Source organism: Carcharodon carcharias, chromosome 16 (assembly GCF_017639515.1).
Source record: "Carcharodon carcharias isolate sCarCar2 chromosome 16, sCarCar2.pri, whole genome shotgun sequence".
NCBI lineage: Eukaryota > Metazoa > Chordata > Chondrichthyes > Lamniformes > Lamnidae > Carcharodon > Carcharodon carcharias.
The window spans coordinates 14,004,198-14,019,305 of record NC_054482.1 but is presented as its reverse complement, the minus strand read 5'-3'; the positions used below and the strand labels follow the sequence as shown (position 1 = coordinate 14,019,305).

General features: G+C 44.0%; 1 protein-coding gene across 1 annotated transcript in view; it reads right to left on the bottom strand.

Annotated features, from left to right (window-relative positions):
- The window catches only part of dnm3a (dynamin 3a), a 270,163-nt gene that overhangs the window by 128,321 nt on the left and 126,734 nt on the right, over positions 1 to 15,108 (bottom strand). The window contains exon 12 of the mRNA XM_041208391.1: positions 11,527 to 11,597. Within this exon, the coding sequence (XP_041064325.1) occupies positions 11,527 to 11,597 (71 nt within the window). The remainder of the gene's footprint in view (positions 1 to 11,526; positions 11,598 to 15,108) is intronic.

The window sequence follows — 15,108 nt, the reverse complement described above, 5'->3', positions numbered from 1 at the left end:
ATCATCTCCTCTGGAGCTTGTGTCCTTATCCCGTCCATGGCTCCACTCACCACCCACACATGCCAGGCATCCTTATCAACTGCAGGTCTAACAGCATCTGTGGAGAGAAAGACAGAGTTAACGATTCGAGTCTGTATGACTCTTCATCAGAGAGTGATACGGTTTCGAAATGTTAACTCTGTCTTTCTCCCCACAGATGCTGTCAGACCTGCTGAGTTTTTCCAGCAATTTTTGTTTTTGTTTCAGATTTCCAGCATCCGCAGCATTTTGCTTTTATCCTTATCATCTGTCCTGGCATCCTGTTCACACTCTCCATCTGTCTTTACGCAGGACAAGCTTGCACACAATCGCAGGGAGAGGTCCCAGACCGGGGTTGGAAAGCAAGGGCCAGGACAGCAAAGTCCTCACTGATTTTGAGAACAGAGCAGGAGAGGACTTGGACTGTGCCTGTGGCGACAATGAGGTGGGCAGCAAACACCCACATAAGGATCCTGAATCAGTTCACCCCTCAAACAACCAAGCTGTGAGTGCATTGTCCTGTTTACGGCTGCTTGCCATACACTGTTATCTATACTAGCTTTCATAGGCACCTCTGTGAAGCGCCCGAGACCCTCAGCCAGCCAGGCCCTTAGCTCGAGCCCTGACGACACCTCAGATGAGGAACCTGAGGACAGCACCATTGAAGATCCGTCACAGCGCTCACCCACACTCTCCAGCAGGGCAGACACACACCATGTGGGACCTAGTTCTAGAGCAGCCTTGGCGTCACAATTTGGTGAGCACAGCGCATAATCTGGTTTACAGCAGGGAGAGGCAGGGATATCTGAGGTCGCCGGCACTCAAAGGACTGCTGGAGGCTAGGATTCTGCTGAGTCTGAGTCAGATGATGAGCTTCTGGACTCGGCCTTGAATCAGTTGGTGGAGGGACAGCAACAATCATGGGAACATCAGGAAGGGATGTCAGCTGCATTCCTCAGATTGCAACAGATGATGGAGGAGTCCATCCGCATTCAGTGTCAGGTGACAGCACTGGCACGCCAATGCACCGAGGTGAACACTGATAGGATGGTGGTTGCCATGGAGACCTTAGTGCAGGACATGCACTGCTACAAAAGCAGTACTCCATCGCTGTAGCCATTGGTGACATCCAGAGGGGAGAAATCACTCAGGCTGCCTCTTCTCCTCAAAGTGTTAGCCATAGGGAGAAGAACCAACAGCTGGAAACCCTGGGTCATCCATCCATGTGATTCCGGGACTGTCTGGCCGATCTCAATCCCTCTTTCTTATGGCACTATCACCTGCAGCTCCACAGGCCGAAGAGGGTGCAGCTGCCCCACAGCAGGACTCTCAAAGCAGGCCGGGGCCCTCCAGGTCTCAGCCCTCCAGAGGACACCCACCAAAGTCATCACGGACAACAGGGTGTAGCAGTCAGCAGGCTGTCTCCACTTCCGTTGTGGGTGTCAGGGAAACACCCAGACATAGCAGTAGGGTTAGGAAGATCAGAAAATTTAGGAGCACAATGGTGGCATGGGTGTTCACAATGTATATTTAATGTTCACAAATGTAAATAGAATTGTACCCATTTCACATCTCCTCTTGTGTATGCCTCCTTTTTATGATGAGCTGTATTGTTATCAATCAGGTGTGATACCATGGTCCCTCCCCCCAGCTTATCGCAGATGTCGCTATCCATGGCGTATGCTTCCATATCACCACAGTGTCTGCCCCTCTCTCAGATCATACTTGACATCAGTGATGCCTCGATCTTAATGCTAAGTGTGATTCTGGAAGGAACCTTGTTTACATTCTTTGCAGGGTCATGTCATGTTTATTCTTGGCTGTGTAAGATTGAGGCAGAGGTGTTCTCCTATCTCGTTTGCATTCTTGAAAGGTGAAGGTGTAGTGTACAAGGAGAGAGGATAAGGAGAGAGGAATGCTGACAGCATGATATACCACCAAACACATCTTCCCTTCACCCCGCACCCCCCGTCGGCATTCTGTGGGGACCATTCCCTCCGGGAACACCTTCAGTCTGTCCACAAGCATGACCCAGACCTTCCTGTCGCTTTCCATTTCAACACCCCATCCTGCATTCATGCTCACATATCCGTTCTTGGCCTGCTGCAATGTTCCAGTGAAGCCTAACACAAATTGGAGGAACAGCACCTCATCTTCCGATTAGGCACTTTACAGCCTTCCAGACTTAACATTAAGTTCAACAACTTCAGACCATAAACTCTTTCCTCCATCTTCACCCTCTTTTTATTCCCTTTTTTCAATATTTATCTCATTTTTAAAATTTTAATTTTCTAATTCTTATTTTTTATCCACTTATTTTTATTTATTTTCATTCTTATGCGTTGTTTTATCCCCATCTATTATCCTATTTTCAATCTTTGTTCCCACCACTGTCCCCTCCCCCCAGAAGGGCTATCTGTCCCTTGTTCATGTTGTTCTTTCCAGAGTGCTTACTCTTGTCCTGCTATTATCACATTCTGCTTTCTGACCTTAATGCCACCATCGGCACCTCCTTTAACCAGTACCATTATCATTAACACCCCTTTGTCCTTTTGTCCATGACATCTCTGGCAATCTATCCTTTGCCTTCATCTATCATTGGCCCTCTGTCCAGCTTCACCTTCCCCACACCCCTTAAACAGTATAAATTTCATCACATTTTACTTCTCTTTAACTCTGAAGAAGTCATATGGACTCAAAACATTAACTTTTTTTCTCTCCGCAGATGCTGTTAGACCTGCTGAGTTTTTCCAGCATTTTCTGTTTTTGTTCCATCATCACATCCCTGCTTTTGTATTTTAGACCTCATCCAATAAAGGAAAGAGTTCCATATGTTTTCTTTACCACCCTACCCACCTGTCTTGCCACCTTCAGAGACCTGTTGACATGAACACCAAGGTCCCCCGCAGGTCTTGTGGCGCGATGGTAGCGTCCCAGTCTCTGGGCCAAAAGCTCCAGGTTCAAGTCCCACTTCAGGACCTGATGGCCATGGAAGGTGTGTTCATAATGTGCCAAACAGGTTAATTATCAGCCTGTAAATCCTGATGGCAGGTTGTTAGGAGCAAGAACGTTTCTTGGTCAGTCATACTTGTCAAGAAGATATAATAATTCTCATAATGCTATTGGAATTTATTGGCTAAAAGGTTGGTGTGGGAGAAATGGGTTCTGATTCATGGGGCACTGGCAACTGTACTGGGGAAGGAGAGAGCTGTTCTGTTGGGTTGGGCTTCATTTGAACCATGCCGGCACCAGTGTCCTGACGAATCATATAACTAGGATTGTAGATAGGACTTTAAACTAATTAGTGGGGCGGCTGGTGGGGGGAGGGCTCAATTGAAGAAAAGCTTAAAAAATCAAAAAGAAACAAGACGTGCAGAGGTGCAAGGTAGTGAAGAGGTGACCGATAATCAATGTGTGACAGGAAGGAGCAGAAAATATAAGCAGAAGAATACAGCAGAAATTAGAGCCAGAATGAGTAATAATGGTAAAAAGTCTTTGTCTGAATGCACACAGCATTTGTAACAAGATAGATGAGTTGAAGGCACAAATAGAAATAAATGAATATGACTTGATAGTAAATAGAGAGAGGTGGTTGCAGGGTGACCAAGGCTGGGAACTCAATATTCAAGGGTATTCGACATTCCGGAAAAATAGGCAAAAAGGAAAAGGAGGTGGGGTAGCTTTGTTAATAAAGGAAGGTATCAGTGCAGTGGTGAGTAGTGATATAGGTGCAACAGATCATGATGTGGAATCAGTTTGGGTGGAAATAAGGGTGTAAAGGGAAGAAGTCACAGGTGGGAGTTGTCTATAGGCCCCTGAAAAGTTGCCTCGCCTTAGGACAAAGCATAAATTGGGAAATAATGGAGACGAGTAAGCAGGGTGTTACAATTGTCATGGGTAATTTTAATCTGCATATTGACTGGACAAATCAGACTGGCAGGGGTAACATGAAAGACGAGTTTGTTGAGTACATCAGGGATTGGTTCTTAGAAACTACCCGGGAACAGGCAGTTTTAGATCTAATAATGTGTAATGAGGTAGAATTCGTAAGAGATATCGTAGTTAAGGATTCTCTAGGGGGTAGCGATCACAACATGGTAGAATTTCAAATTCAGTTTGAGGGACTCAAACCAGTGTCCTCAACTTAAATAAGGGTAATTACAGAGGCATGAAGAAAGAGCTGTCTAAAGTGGGCTGGGGAAATAGATTAAGGGGAAGGTCAGTGGACGAGCAGTGGCAGACGTTCAAGCAAATATTTCATAACGCTCAGCAAAAATTTATCCCAGTCAAAAAGAAGGACTCAATGAGAAGGATGAACCACCCGTGGTTATCAAAGGTGGTCAAGGAGAGTATCCAATCAAAAACTAAGGTATACAAAGTAGTGAAAACTAGTGGTAGGCCAGAGGATTAGGAATTTTTTAGGAACCAACAGCATATGGCTAAAAAGCTAATAAAGAGGGAGAAAACTGATTATGAAAGTAAATTGGCAAGAAATATAAAAACAAACAGCAAGAGCTTCTACGGGTATATAAGAAGAATGGCTAAAGTGAGTGCGGGACCCTTGGAGGATGCGACTAGAGAACAGGGAAATGGTGGGTAATTTAAACCAATATTTTGCATTGGTCTTCATGGTGGAGGACACTAATAACATCCCAAAGATATCAGATAAGCAAGGAACTAATGGGAGGAAAGATCTTGTAACAGTCTGTATCACGAGGGACAAAGTATCTGACAAACTAATGGGACTAAAGTTAGACAAGTTGCCAGGGCCTGATGGTCTGCATCCAAGGGTTTTAAAGGAAGTGGCTGAGAGATAGTGGAGACATTGGTCAAAATATTCCAGAACTCACTGGATTCCACGAGGGTCCCAGCGGATTGGAAAACCGCTAATGTGACATACCTGTTCAAGAAGGGAGGGAGACAAAAAGGAAACTATAGGCCAGTCAGCCTAACATCTGTCATTGGGAAAATGTTAGAATCCATTATTAAGGAAGAAATAGCAGGACACTTAGAAAAGCTTAATGCAATCAAACAGAGTCAACATGGTTTTGTGAAAGGGAAATCATGTTTGACAAATTTGCTAGAGTTCTTTGAGGATATAACAAACAGAGTTGATACAGGGTAGATGTAGTGCATTTGGATTTCCAAAAGGCATTTGATATTATGCCACGTAAAGGGTTATTGCACAAGATAGAAGCCCACGGTATTGGGGATAATGTATTAGCATGGATTGAGGATTGGTTAACACACAGAAGACAGAGAGTCGGGATTAATGGATCTTATTCAGGTTGGAAAAACGTAACTAGTGGAGTGCCACAAGGATCAGTCCTCAGGCCTCAGTTATTTACTATCTATATTAATGACTTGGAGGAGTGAGCAAAGTGCAATGTATCCAAATTTGCTGACGATACAAAAATAGGTGGGAGGGCATGTTGTGATGAGGACATAAGGAATCTGCAAGGGGGTATAGATTGGTTGAGTGAGTGGGCAAAAAGTTGACAGTTTAATGTAGGAAAGTGTGAGGTCATGCACTTTGATAGGAAGGGTCAAAAGGCAGACTATTATTTAAATAGAGTGGGATTCCAAAAAAGTACAGCACAGAGGGATCTGGGTGTTCTTGTGCATGAAACACAAAAAGTTAGCATGCAGGTGCAGCAAGTAATTAAGAAGGCAAATGGAATTTTGGCCTGTGTTGCCAGGGTGTTGGTGAGGCCACACCTGGAGTACTGTGTACAGTTTTGATCCCCATATTTAACAAAGGATATACTGGAGGCATTGGAGGCAGTTCAAAAGAGATTCACTGGGCTGATTCCTGGGATGAAGGGGTTGACTTATCAAGAACGGCTAAACAGGTTAAGCCTTTATTCATTAGAGTTTAGAAGAATAAGGAGTGATCTTATTGAAACGTACAAGGTTCTGAGGGGGCTTGACAGGGCAGATATTGAGAAGATGTTTCTACCAGTGGGGGAACCTCAAACTAGGGCACATAGTTAGAGAATAAGGGGACACTCATTTAAAACTGAGATGCAAAGGGATTTCTTCTATCAGAGGGTAGTGAATGTCTGGAATTCTCTACCCCAGAGAGTTGGGGAGGCTAGATTACTGAAAGTATTTAAAGAATAGGTAGATAGATAAGTATTGGGGAGTTGAAGGGTTTGATGAGCTGGCACGAAAGACGAGTTGAGGCCTGGGTCAGGTCAGCCATGATCTTATTGAATGGTGGGGCAGGTTTGAGGGGCCGAGTAGCCTACTCCTTCTCCTATTTCTTATGTTGCTGTGTTCCTCTACCCTTCCCAATATCCTCCCACTTACTGTGTATTCCCTAGCTTTGTTAGCCCTGCTCAAATGCATTACCTCACCCTTCACTGATTGAATTCCATCTGCCACTTTTCTGCCCACTCAAGCAAACCATTGATATCATCCTGGAAACAACAGCTATCCTTTTCAGTATCAACTACACAACCAATTTTTGTGTCATCTGAAAATTTCCCAATCATGCCACCCACATTTAAGTCCAAAGCATTAATATATACAACAAACAGCACGGACCCAACACTGAGCCCTGTGGAATGCCAATGGAATGTGTTTTCCATCGCAAAAAACATCCATCAACCATTACCCTTTGTTTCCTGTTGCTGAACCAATTCTGAATCCAACTTGCCGTATTCCCCTGTATCCCAGAGGCTTTGATGTTTCTGACCAGTTTGCCATGTGGGACCTTGTTAAATGCCTAACTAAAATTGATCTAGAAATCATCCACTGCACTACCCTCTTCAATCCTCCTTGTTACTTCCTCAAGAAATTTGATTAAATTAGTAAGATATGACCTTCCCCTAACAAACCCATGCTGACTATCCCTGATTAATTTGTTCCTTTCCAAGTGACAGTTTTACCATATCTCTCAGAATTGATTCTAATAATTTGCCCAACACAGAAGTCAGATTGACCAGCCAATAATTATTTGGTCTATCCCTCGCACCCTTTTTAAATAATGATACATTATTATTATTACCTCACCTGTATCTATTGAGGATTGGAAAATGATTCTCAGAGCATCCACTATTTCCACCCTGGCTCCTTTAACAGCCTGATATACAATCCATCCAGACCTGGTGACTTATCCACCTTCAAGGATATCAGTCCCTCCAGCACATCCTCTCTCACTGTGCTTATTGTATCTAATATTTCACATACCTCTTTAACTAGAATATCTGCTTCATCCCTCTCGTTAGTGGAGACAGAGACAAAGTACTCATTGAGAACCCTGCCCACATCTTCAGCATCAGAGCACAAGTTACCATATCCATCTCTGATCAGCCCTACCCTTTCCTTAGTTGTTCTCTTGTTCTTAATGTACTGCTAAAACAACTTTGGGTTTTCTTTGATTTTACCTGCCAATATTTTTTCATATCCTCTCTTTGCTTTCCTAATTACCTTTTTTACTTCATCCCTGTACTTTCTATAGTTCTCTAGGCTTTCTGCAGTATTAAGTTTTTGTGACTGTCATAGCTTTCTTTCTCTGCCTTATTTTATCTTGTATACTTCTAGATAACCAATGGGCTCTAGGTTTGGCAGTACCGCCCTTTTTCTTTGTGGGGACATGTATACACTGTGCCTGTAGAAGCTCACTTTTGAATGGTTTCCACTGGTCTGTCACTGATTTCCCTTCAAGTAGTTGTAACCAATCCACTTTCGCCAGATCATCTCTCAGCTTCTCTTGAGGGGCTTTGTCAGATTGAAGGCACATAGCTTCAAGCCTACTGAGGATAATGGAACAGCTCCTGGCTTTAGAGGCTGCCGTTGTGACTGGGATGCTGGAGAGATACTTGAAGAGGCAGAACTTTCTGACATCTGATGCCAGGACTTGCTCCACCAGTTCGTACCTCATCTCAACAAGAACACATGCTCCCGAGGCTTCATCATCTTTCAAAGGATCAGGACAATGTGAGCCTGATGTGTAACTATTCACTCTCATATTAAAGCGCATGGTTGAAATGAGAGGAATATCAACATTGGTGTTCATGTTGGCCCATGATGGAGGGCACTTGTCTCAGAGAGTACTCACTACAACCCGCCACCCTCGTGGAATCTGTGGCTATAAGAGCTTTAAGCGCACGCATGCCTTATCTGGCCCGTGCTATGGCCTCTTCCCCTGAAACCTCGGCTTTTTCGAACTTAACACCCTCATCCCCTTCGATGTCACCCTCACCCCTTTTGATGGCCTCCTCATCAGAGGAGATGTGCAGCTCTTCCATGTCGACAGCTGACAAGTCCTCCCCCCTTTGCAGTGCCAGGTTGTACAGCGCGCAGCAAGCCACGAACATCCATGAGACCCTCTGGGGTCTGTACTGGAGTGCTCCGCCTGATCTGTCCAGACATTGAAATTGCATCTATGAGGTGCCTATGGTGCGCTCCAGCAATGTTCAGGTAGTAGCATGAGCTTCGTTATACCTTCTCTCTGCAGGGTTCTATGGCCGCCGCACGTGCGACATAAGCCATGTCCTTTACAGGTACTCTTTCTCACTGAGGAGCCAGCCCTGGATCCTTTGTGGTCCCTCGAAGATGTCCATGATCTGTGATCTACTCAAGATGTATGAGTCGTAGATGCTTCCTGGGTACCTGGTGCAAATCTGCATGATAAGTTTCTTATGATCGCAGATCAGCTGTACATTGAGCGAGTGGTAGCCTTTCCTGTTTGTGTATTGCAATGCCTGTTGCCAGGGAGCTTTTATAGCCACAAGTGCCATCAATGACACCCTGCACCTATGAGATCTGGAAATCACTGAAAAGACCGCTGCTCTGGCGTCTTGGTTTGCTTGATTTCTGTCGAAGTTGATGTAATCGTGGACCTTGGCAAAAAGGGCATCTATGATCTCATGTTTGCATTTTTGCGTGGGCGCTTGAGAGATCCTGCAGATATTCTCAGTGGAGCCCTGGAAGGAGCCAGTGACGTAGAAGTTAAGAGCGATGGTGACTTTCAGAGCCCTCCCAGTCCCAATGGTGCCAACTCCTGGAGAATGTGGCAAACGTGAGGCACCAGATCCCTGGACATGCGTAAGCATCAGCTCTTTCATCTGCTGTACGCCCTTGGTCTTGCGAGGCGCCTACGCATGAAGTTTTTGAGAGCCTCATCCTCTGTGTCCAGAGGAGGCCCTGCTGCCTTTTGGTCTTGAGGGTTTTGCTCCTCCCATTGGCGAGCCAGGCGCCTCCATCACAATATTCTTCTTTTCTCCTGCCTGTATGTGATTATGCAGCAGCAATAAATCCAGGCTCCATCTTACTGATGGTCTCCTCTCTGCAGCATCAATGAGAAACAGACATGAGTCACCATCAGCCTCCAAAGGTCCTACTTCTGTAAATGATTCATCAGTGAATGTGGGTTCAAGGGCTTTGTCCCAGCAACTATTTGCCTTTGAAATCCTGGCCAGTGCAGGGTGCATTTCAAAGTGCTCCTTCCACTCCCACACCCCTTCCCCCTTTACCTGACCGGCTTCTATGAGATTGCTTTGGCCAGGCACTTGGATGTGTTGCTTTACGCCCAGGCACTGGGATCCTCATTCACTACACCCCAATACTATACTCTTTGGAATAAACATGAGGGAGTATGTTTGGTAACGACATGAAATTATTTGAGGCGGGGCCTGAGGCTTCCTTTCTGTGAATCTGCCAACGCCACGATTCTAACACGCATCTGAAGCTTGTCCAGTCACCCAATTTCTTTGGAGTTCATTATCGCTCTGGAGATTTTCCATGCTGCGAGCAAGGGGTTAATACAAGGAGATTTGAGCCACCATTCTGGATTAGTCTCACATGAATGCGGACCATAGTTTCACTTTCTTGATTCCTTGCATTGTCACTGAAAGGCTCCTAACATGTCTCAACTGTTTTCATTTGGGAATGAACAGTTCAGTTGGGTGCCCCTTTAATCATGCACCTGCCCTCCAATCCACCCGCAGAGCTCTCACCAGCAGAGTTTCTCCTCAATTTAATTTTGTAGTGTGACATCGCTGCAGGTTGGAAGATGATGGTGCTGAGCTCTCACTGCTAGACCATATTGGATCCTCCCTATGTGAGTGTGGAAACCCCTCCCATTGTCCCAGAGGAGCTTAATGTTCAGGTTTTCCTCCCTCCAAGATGTCTCAATCCTCCCCCTGTATTCTTTCATCCCATCATGATTGTGGTGGATGTCTGTTTGTTAGCCCCTGAACATTTTGAGGTGAATGTGACTATGCCTCACGTAGACCTCACCCCTCCCTACCTTGAGGCCACTTACACAGTTAAACATATACCGCCCCCCACGCCCCGCTGCCTCCCAAGCACCTTTGGACACCCAAGCAATACCTTCTCACCATCTGTAGCTGCAGGTGCCTCCCCTGACTGAGTGTGCCATCTGCGGCCCAGTAGGATGCCAGAAATCCCACCGACCGAGGTGCATGCTGTTACAACAATGCACAACATGCTGGACATGGCTAAGACTGAACAGACATGCCCTCCCCCTCCCTGGACTGGGACAAGTATAGTCTTTGCAAGCTCAACAATGTAAACTGAGGTGCTTCTTCACTCAGCACTCCTTCTATTCTGGCCCCAGTTGGCTTATGTCATCCTGTATCATACTCTTTCCCTGTCCTGGCACTGAGGACACTAACTCCCTGCAACCACCACCTCCACCCCAGTCATGTGTCTAAGGGCAGATTGGAGAGCAACCTTTGCCATTCTTACCCTACAATGGAGCCCTTTCCCTTCCCATGCATCAGGCCAGTTTCCCTCCTTTCCCAGTGGAGACCTTGCCCTGCAGCCCCTTCCCATGCCTCAGGCCAGTTTCCCTCCTTCCCCAGAGGAGGCCTTGCCCTGCAGCCCCTTCCCATGCCTCAGGCCTGTTTCCCCCAGTGGAGCCCTAACCCTGAAGTCCATTAACAATCATCCCCATCTTACCACTGGTCTGGGAAGTAGAGACTTGCCTGTGACAAGCCCCTGAAAGCAATTTGATGCTGCCTGCGAAGCCTGGCGCTGATTATCACGAGCGCTGCATGATGCAAGGTAGGCGAATGAACTGCGAAGTCACAAGTGAACTGCAGGTCATCAGGTGAATGTCACTTATATACCGTTGTAAAATACGTTGTTCTAACTGCATGCCAACATGCCCTGACAATACAGCCTGGGGAGATAATTCTGGTGAGGAGTCCTTACAATGCAATGCAAACATATTGAAATGGCCTTCCCATTGTGCCGCAGCAGGAAATGCGGCCTGCCATTGAAGGCTGCAGTGCACAATTGCGAACTGATGCTGTAAAACCGATTTTTGGCCTACTCGCGATATTTTCCGCTTCTGTCTGCCATGACACCTGGCGTGAACGAGAGCAGAAAATCCCGGCCTATGTTACATCTCCTACTGATGTTTACATGGTGTGAGCATGCAACGTCTGATTGAGACATGAGATTGAGATCTCATATTTTTACTTAATTTGCAAATTAATAATCAGCATTAAAAGACTTTAACGAGATACCTACTTTGCAAAACCGATGAAGTCTTCATGGTTGGTGTTGATATAAGACAACTGGATATCAATCAGTAACAACACCTAAAAAAGAGGACAAACATTTGGAAGCTGTAACTTTGAATGATACATTCTACCTCAGTTCTCTAGCTAACTAAATAGGTGAACAGCGAAAACTCTGCCTAAGGTTCTGCCAGGTATGTTTCACCTTTCTGGTGGGAATCAAAGCTAAATTAAATATCAGTGTTATGGTTTCAATTTGATCTATTTTGAGACACCCAACTATAGAGGAAACTAGTAAGAAGGTTGGAAATCATAGTTATTGCTGGGACATGATAATGTGACATAAATATTTTACTGACACTCCCTAAATATAGAAATCTAGAAATGTAGGAAGATTTACAGAATTAAAGGAAGCCATTTGGCATGTTCTGGCTGTGCCAGCTGAGAAAGAGCTATGCTTTCTAATCCCACCCTCTAGCTCTTGGTCCACAGCCCTGTAGATTATGGCATCTCAAACATACATCCAAATGTTCTTTAAACGTGATGAGGATTCATGCCTTTCTCTTTTCAGTCAGTGAGTTCCAGAACCCTACCACCCTCCAGGTGAAAGAATTATTCCTCAACCCCTACCAATCCTTCTACCAATTAGTTTAAATGTACATCCCCTGGTTAATGACCTCTCTGCCAGCAGAAATAGGTCCTTGCTATACACTCTAACTCGGCCCCTCATAATTTTATATACCTCAATTAAATCTTTCCCAAGCCTCCTCTGTTCCAAAGAAAACAATCCTAGCCTATCAAATCTTTCCTCACAGCTAAAGTTCTTCATTCTTGGCAATATCCTCTGTACCACATCCTGTAATGTGGTGACCAGAATTGCACAGTACTCAAGCTGTAGACTAACTAGTATTTTATACAATTCCAGCATAACTTCTCTGCTATTATGCCCCATCCCACAGCCACCAAAGGCAAGTATTCCATATGCCTTCTTAGACATCTTATCTACCTGTACTGCTATAGACAAGGATCTGTAGACATGCACTCCAAGGTCCCTCTGTTCCACTAAATTTCTCAGAATCCGATCAATTATCGTGTATCCCTTGGCTAGTATCTCTTCCCACTTCTCCTGATTGAATTCCATTTGCCATTTTTCTACCCAACAACCCATCCATTGATGTCTCCCTGCACTCTACAGCTTTTGTCCTCACCATCAACCACAAGGCCAATTTTCATATCATCTGCACAGTTCTTAATCATGTCCCCTGCATGTAAATCTAAATGATCAATATACACCACAAACAGCTAGGGACCCAGTACTGAGCCCTGCATAGCAACATAAGAAATAGAAGCTGCAGGAAGCCATTCAACCCCTCCAGCCTGCCACACCATTCAACAATATCATGACTGATCTGACCATGGCCTTAACTCCAATTTTCTGCCTGTCCCAAAGCCCTAGACTCCCTTATATTTCAAAAAATCTGTCTAAAACAGCCTCCACTGCTCTTTGGGGTACAGAATTCCAATGATTAACAGCCCTTTGAGAGAAGAAATTCCTCCTTAGCTGCATTTTAAATGGGAAATCCCTTATTCTGAGACTTTGCCCCCTAATTCTAGATTCCCTCATGAGGGGAAACTTTCCTCAGAATCTTATCTGTTTCTATAACATCACCTCATTCTTCCAAAATCCAAAGGGCATAGACCCAATCTTTCCTCATAAGATAACCCTTTGATCTCAAGAATCAACCTAGTGAACCTTCTCTGAACTGCTTTCAATGCTAGTATATCCCTTCTTAAGTACGGAGATCAAAACTATCTGTAGTGTAGCTGTGGTCTCACTGATGCCTCATACAATTGTAGCAAGACTTCCCTACTTTTACACTCTGTCCCCCTTGCAATAAAGGCCAACATTCCATTTTCATTCCTAATTGCTTGATGTACCTGTGCAATAACTTTTTATGCTTCATCTAAACGGACACCCAGATCCCTCTGCACTGCAGTATTCTGTAGTCTCTCTTCTTTTAAATATGTTTCTGTTTCTCTATTCTTTCTACCAAAACAGACAACCTCATATTTTCCCACATTGTGCCAAATATCCATCCACCCACTTGCATAATCTAACTATATCCTTTACAGAGTCTTGATGTCCTCCTCACCATTTACTTTCCTATTTATTGTTGTGTCGTCAGCTAAGTATACTCGGTCCCTTCATCCAAGTCGTTAATATAGATTGTATATAGCTGAGACTCCAGTACTGATCTCTATGGCACCTCACTAGTTACAGCTTGCCAATTTAAAATTGCTCCATTTATCCCGACTCTTTGTTTCCTGTTAGTTAGCCAATCCTCTATCCATACTAATATATTACTTCAAAAATAACACTACTGGCTCTTATCTTGTGCAGTAACCTTTTATGTGGAACATTATTGAATGTCTTTTGGAAATCAAATACTACATCTACTGATTCCCCTTCATCCACACTCCATGTTACATCCTCAAAGAACTCTAATAAATTTGTGAAAAATGATTTCCCCTTCATAAAACCATGTTGATTCTGCTTGATTGTATTATGATTTTCTAAATATCTCACCACTAATTTCTTAATAATGGATCGAGCATTTTTCCAATGACAGATGTTAGGTGAACTGGCCTTTGTTTCTTGGGTTCTGTCTCCCTCCTTTATTGAATTGTGGTGTTACATTTTCAGTTTTCCAATCTGCTGGGACCTTCCTGCAATCTAGTGAATTTTGGAAAATCGCAACCAATACATCAACTGCAGTCACTTACTTGAGGACCTAAGATGCAGCCAATCAGGTCCAGTGGTCCTTTAATCCCATTAATTTTCTTAGTATTTTCTCTATAGCAATAGTGATTGTTTGAAGTTTCTCCCTTCCTTTTACCCCTTAATTTTCTACTATTCTTGGGATGCTTTTTGTTTCTCTACTGTGAAGACGGATACAAAATACTTGTTCCAGTCTCTGCCATTTCCTTGCTTCCCATTATCAATTCCCTAATCTCAACCTCTAAGGGACCAATGTCTAGGCTAGCTATTCTCTTCATTTTCATAAACTTGTAGAAGCTCTTACTGTGTTTTTTTATATTCTTTGCTAAGTTATTCTCATATTTTAATTTCTCCGTTATTATTTCTAGCCATCCTTTGCTAGTTCTTAATTTTCTGTCTACTGCTAACCTTTGCTACATTGTACACCTTTTCTTCCGCCTTGATATAATAATTTAACTTCCTTAGTTAGCTATGGATGGCACATCCTTCTTGAAGCATCTTTTTTCTCAATGAAATATATCTTTGTTAGGAGTTATAAAATATATCCATAAATGTCTGCCACTGCTTAGCCACCATTTTACTTTTTAAGTTACTTGCCCAGTCTACTTTAGCTAATTTTCTTCATAGCTTCACAGTTGATGTTATTTAAGTTTAAGAGACTAGTTTTAGACCCACATTTCTCACCCTCAAAATGAATGTGAAATTCTATTATTTTATGATCACTCTTGCACAGATGGTCTTTTATTATGAGATCGTTAATTAACCTTTTCTCATTAGCCATTATCAAGTCTAAAAATGCCTGCTCCCTGCTTG